Source organism: Mastigoproctus giganteus, chromosome 1 (genome assembly GCF_048544385.1).
Source record: "Mastigoproctus giganteus isolate SK-2022 chromosome 1, ASM4854438v1, whole genome shotgun sequence".
Taxonomy (NCBI): domain Eukaryota; kingdom Metazoa; phylum Arthropoda; class Arachnida; order Uropygi; family Thelyphonidae; genus Mastigoproctus; species Mastigoproctus giganteus.
The window spans coordinates 266,005,075-266,011,074 of NC_143575.1; the positions used below are offsets into that span (position 1 = coordinate 266,005,075).

The 6,000-nt window shown below is 39.7% G+C and overlaps 1 protein-coding gene across 1 annotated transcript; it reads right to left on the minus strand.

Annotated features, from left to right (window-relative positions):
• Window positions 1-1,929: 1,929 nt before the first annotated feature.
• LOC150091943 (cholinesterase 1-like) lies at window positions 1,930-3,477 on the minus strand. The gene has a single exon (XM_090370399.1). It carries the CDS (start codon window positions 3,475-3,477, stop codon window positions 1,930-1,932), a length of 1,548 nt encoding a protein of 515 aa, XP_090226525.1.
• Window positions 3,478-6,000: the final 2,523 nt, after the last annotated feature.

Genomic DNA, 6,000 nt, shown 5'->3' on the forward strand with positions numbered 1-6,000 from the left:
AAGAGCAACAGGAACTGTCAGTGCTAAATCTCGAAGTCGAAGGCCATCTGTATTGATTACAGAACATATGCGAGGTGTCAGTAATTGGTAGCTGCAAAGTCCTGGGGCGATAAAGAAAATCCTGGATGAAAACTCCTGTCTGGATGTCACAGCCCTCATTCCAAAGAGGAGATCACGTTGTGAAAAAGGTCCATAAAAATTCCTCACGTCATCGACTGGAACTCAGGTCTTTTCCACCCGATTTAGGAAGGACGGCTATTCTACCAAGTATGCTACCCACAAGGCTAGTACCATACATAGATTAAGGGTAGGTGGTACAGAAATTGAAACTTCGTTCTTACTTCATCAGGTGAAAGAACAATTGAATTTGAAGCCAGAATGTAGAAAACGCGTGATCTATCAGACTTTGAAATAAGTCTTACTGAGTGCTTGTTTAGCAGAAGCCACGATTGAAGAAACGAAAGACATAACTGGTTTCTCAAAGGCATCCATCTCAAAGGTTTTTAATGACTGGAAAGCAAGTGGCTCTTCCAGATCTCAAAGGCAAAAATGTGGTAGAAAAAACAATACTTCAAGAGCGAAGCCGTGGTAATCTAAGGAGGTTTTTGCGGAAAACTAGGACATCCAGTGCAGAAAATAACATCTGAATTAACCAAGCCCAGAATTGTCCTATTTCGACCCGTACCATGCACAGGAAATTGAAGAAATTTGGTATTGGTAGTCGCCTGCCTATTCAGCAGCCACTTATTACAGAGAAAAATAGAAAATCGTTTGTAATGACGTTGAGAATGTTGTGATTGGACAGCGAAACAATGGAAGAAATCAGCAGATGAATCGCAATACACTTTGTTTTGCACTGATGGCACGCAAAGAGTGAGTCACAAACCTCAAGATGGAATGGACCTGCTTGCAGTGTTAAGAGAACCCAATCACCTGGAGGTGGTGTCATGGTATGCGGAATGTTTTGTTGGCAGGGATTGGATCCGTTGATACCGGCAGAAGGTCAAATATCATCCAGGGAGTAGCTGAATTTTGTATCAGATCTACTGCACCCTTTCAAAGTTACACCTTTATCTGTTAGGTGATGGCCACTTTTTGGATGAAAATGCAACAGTGAATTGTCGCAGAATCGTGCAAAGATGGTTCAGGAAACATAACTCAGATTACCACCATCTTTTCTTTCCCCACATTCACCTGATCTATCGAGAATTTGTGGGATATGTTGGAGACAGCTATTCGGCAACGAAGTCCTCTTCCTTCAGCTTTGTCACAGCTATGCCTTATTTTACTTGAAGAATGGTTACAATTAGACCAAAACGCACTAAAACAACTTAGAAAATCCATGCCGAGTCGCACATTTGTTGTCATTCGAAAAAAGGTTGACCAGATTCGATACTGAATAAAGGTTCCGATTATACTGGTCAGTGTGTGCATATATATTTTGCGTTCTTGATTAATTTATTTTCTTGAATTTGTAAAATCCCTGGATTATATTGCGATTTTATTAGTAATAGTTATTTTAAATATATGTTTCACCTTTTCTGAGTAAGATCACAATATATCATGCTGGAGTGGAACTAGCGTTCTAGAACTGCCCTACACAGGATGCAACACGTGTCTACATGTTTTCTGGTAAGATATATGTATGGGATTTGTAAATTTAATAATTTTTCATTTTTCGTTTTAACTTCTTGATGAGGAACTGTGTTTTCTCTAATAAGTTTTCCTTTCTAATTAAGTGCATTATAGTGCATATCTATCAATGAACATCGTAATTTATTGTATTCTATTATTATTTGAATCCATTATTTACAGAAGTTAAAATTTTCAAAATCTCTTAGAAAACAACAACAACAAAAAGGAATTTTCTCGACCGGTATACATTATCACGATTTTCAAACATTATCACTAAACAATATACATAAATACTTACCCAGTTCTTGCAAAGTTAGTCCAATACCTCATCATCCGACGTGATAAATCAACATCATGAGGAGCAGAATCACTGTACAATGGGGTAAGAAACGAACCAAAAACGAAACTGATCTCACTTACATGACACGCTCCCAACCACTCCGGATAACTGAAAGAAAATACAGGCTGTGGTCTGCTATCGAATCTGTACATGAAGACGTCATTATTGGAGTTAGCATAGCTCCTGGAAAAATCATTAGTGGGACACACGAACTGGATATCTCCTATTAATTGTTCGACTCCATGAAAATAGTTAAAATCTACCCAATCTGTGTATTCGTAGATAACAGATTTCTGAATAATCTCTTCCTGATGTGGAGAAAATATCTTCACGCCTCTCACATAATCATTACGTGAAATCACACCATCAGAGGGAAACTTTTCGATTTCTTTAAAACTAAGTGGAACAAACAGACTTCCTTCGTTTAAATTAGTACCGATTAGAATACTTGTGTTCTTAAAATGCTTCCTTGATAATGATTCTTCAGGACGTTCTCTAATGAAATACCCATCGACTACTGGAGCAAATGATAAATCAGTAGATTGTCTTAGTTTGAGTGCTTTTTGGTATACCATGTTTGCATTTTTATTCTGGAGGCATTCTAAAATGTCATTAATGTCATCTTCACCATCCATACAGTTTAAAGCTTTAGCTAATCGAATTCCACGATCAAATGCCTTTTTCCTGTCGTGCAGTGCCCATGGAGATATTACAGTTCCGCTCTGCATGATCGCTCTGTTGAAAAGATTTCTACTGAGTGGAGACAGCAGGTGAAATCCCACACATGCTGCCCCTGCACTCTGTCCAAACAGTGTGATGCTTTCCGGATTTCCTCCAAAAGTTTCAATATTCTCTCGAACCCAACGAATTGCCATCAACTGGTCAAGTAATCCTACATTTCCTGGTGCATCTGAATGATTTAAATAAAGGAAGCCAAAAGGTCCGAGTCGATAATTCATGGCTACTACAATTACATTTTCCTGCGAAACAATACCTTGTGAATTATAAATCGTCATGCTTGCAGACCCAAACTGATATCCCCCTCCGTGTATCCATACTAAAACCGATGCATTTAGCGGTGATGGGTTCGGTCTCCAGACATTTAATGTTAGGCAATTTTCGCTAGAAATTTTTGGAGATACAAATTTGAGAGCAATATCCATCATTTTATTAGATAAAGATATTTTTTGTGTACATTGAACAGGTTTTTTAGTAGCGTCAAGTACTTCCTTCCATTCGTCTACTGGTACTGGGGGGCTGAAGCGATTCTTTCCTAGCGGTGGTTTGGCGTAAGGTATTCCTATAAAAGCTTGTACAGATTTTCCATCTGTTGTATTAATCAGTTTTCCCTTCACACGGCCATTTTTGGTTTGGACAATCAGATCCTCGAGGTGTGGGTTTCCGGTATCGACTAACTGACAGAAATACGTTGAAACTGTTATCAGTATAAGAAAATATATCCGGTTCACAGGATCGATGTAGATTCTTGTTGATGTGTCCATCGTCCGAGCTTTGCCTCCACCTATGAAGAATCGTCTGAAAAGCAAAAAAAAAAAAAAAACAAAAACAAAAAAAAGCTTCTTTGTAGAATGATTATGAGTATTCGGTGGTATTTATCTCAAAGTTTAACTCAATTTTTATTTAATTCAATGTTTTATTTATTTATTTATTTATTTATTTAAGTAAAGGAAAAGGAAAGGTTACATCACCCCTAGACAGCAAAAAATGGGTCATTCCATGCAGCCAATGCAGTATAGCCCTAGAGACAGTAAGGGGATGTCCTGAAGACCTATTGAGGGATCGCAGCAGCCAATACTCAAGCCCCAAGAACTGCTGCAATTAGGTTGGAGGAGCGGAGACCAGATTTCTGACGCGTAGAGAACCACGGGTACAACACAAGTTTGGACAAATCTAGATATTAGATTCTTATTGCCGTAACCAACCAGTTCCTGTCGATCAGATCAAAGGGCTACGTAGAATTTGTTCCTTGCTTCCTTGAAGTGCTCCAGAAAAGTCGTTGTTATTTGGTTTTTAGGAGCATTAGCAACTAAGGCCATATTGCTCCGGAGATATGCGGTGGTCATTCTCTGACCTTTCCGCATCCTCCTTATTTGGTAGTCACGGGCTCGAACCCCGATCTAATCAAGAAGCATGTGCTAAGCACTGCAGCTCCTGCCCACCTGGCTACGGAAGCGCTGCTCCAGAAAAGACAGGTTCGAATCCCACACCAAACCGAGGTCTCTGTGGGAATTTACATGCTTTATTTGATGTCCATTTATAGAGACGTGCATTGAGATTATTCTTTTAGAAAAGGAAAAGATTTAGCTCGAGTCCAACGTAATTCAGAAAGGTGTTTATCTCATTTATTTGTTTTATTGCAGCTCTTTTGACTGGGAGCGCTTGTTCTGGCTGATCCGAATGAATGAAGAGCTTCAAATCATCGGCGTAAGAGATCATGTTTTTGAAATTTGCCAGAAGAGGTTCCAAAGCAGCTGCAAACAGTGTTGCTGACATAACGCCACCCTGAGGAACCCTCTGCAGACACTAAAGGAACGGGAGAGGCCATTGTTATTGTAAAAAGTTTTCCTGCAAAATTTTATTGAGTACGGTGAGGAGGTTATCTGAGATCCTGAAGTAGTTCTTCAGGGTGTTAAGTAAGGATATGATGGAAATCCTGTCATATGCAGATTTGACGTGCAGAAAAATTATGTCGAGCTGAGTTCGAGAATTCAAAGCTTCCTGTATGTGAAAGAGAGTTTGAAGGAGATTGGTGGCAGTAGATCTTCCAGAGACCACAGTGTGAAGGTGGCAAGGTCTGTGATGGAAACAGTGCTCCATAAGTTGAGTAAGGATTGCCTTTTCAAAAACTTTAAGGAGCGAAAAGCCCACTAAGAAAGGACGAAAATCCTTCGAAGTTTTTGGCCTCGAATTCTTGGAATGGGTCTGACTCAGTGGTGTATCCAAATCTGGAGCAATGTCGAGGTTCGTAAAATTTCATTAAAGATATGTAAAAGAACATCCAAAATGAAAACACAGGATATTTTAACGATAAACAAGGGAAATCCATCAGGTGCGACAGTAGCTTTGCTCGGTAACTCGTTTATTACTTGCATCAGATTCTCCTTCATGATGTTAAGCGTAGACAAGGGAGTTAAATCACGTAATGGGATGGAGATGGGAGGATTCGATTCTTTCTTTACATGACTCTCACCAAACGAGTTATCGATCCACTCAACAAAAACGCTTTCATCCAGCTTAATATCTTTGCACATGGCCGCTTTGAGCAAACTAACCTATTAGCTCTGTATCTATTGTTGGCATGTCGCTTTTGCTTCAGGAAAAATGCTTGTTTCTTTTTAAAGCTAATGAAATCGCGTGTGGATCCAGTACTCTCCCATTTCCTAAAGGCACGTTGCTTATCTAGGAAAATGGGCTTCAGATCTCTTGAGAACCATGATTTTGTCCATTTAGAGAGTCTGATGGTTTTTGAAGCTCTTTGAATTGCCATTGCCTTTAGGAGGAAGCCAGACCATTAGTGGCTTCTTCGATCGGTAGGGAGGAAAATGCTGCCCAGTGGGGTGAGGTGAGAAAACTCATTGTGACGTCTTGCCTGATGAAATTAACTGGGAAAATGGTTTTGGTTAGGACTTCATCATCTCTAAGATGCATAGACGAGAACGTAAAAGCAAACATGAGTGGTTTGTGGTCTGAATTAAAAGTGAAGGTCGGTATTGTGGGTGTCAAATCTGCAGTACGATGAAATACTAGGTCTAACGCTTGGTCGCCCCTTGTAAGCTGTGACTCAAGGAAACACAACCCTAAATTTTCGATGAAGGTAATGAAATCTCACCTAGTTTCCAAGTGTCTTAGGGTGGGTATACTGAAGTCCCCTGTAAGAATGGTAGGTTATCAGAAGCAAGGTAGCTCGCAAGTCATGACTGCAGTTCATCCCTGGAGTTTTGTGTATGATCAGGTGAGAGATAAATAAGACAAATTTGGATCAGTTGATTTCCGCGTGTTACATT

What these genes read in the sequence shown, in the direction of transcription:
- LOC150091943 (XM_090370399.1), bottom strand. Translation starts at nt 3,477, where the DNA reads ATGGACACATCAACAAGAATCTACATCGATCCTGTGAACCGGATATAT.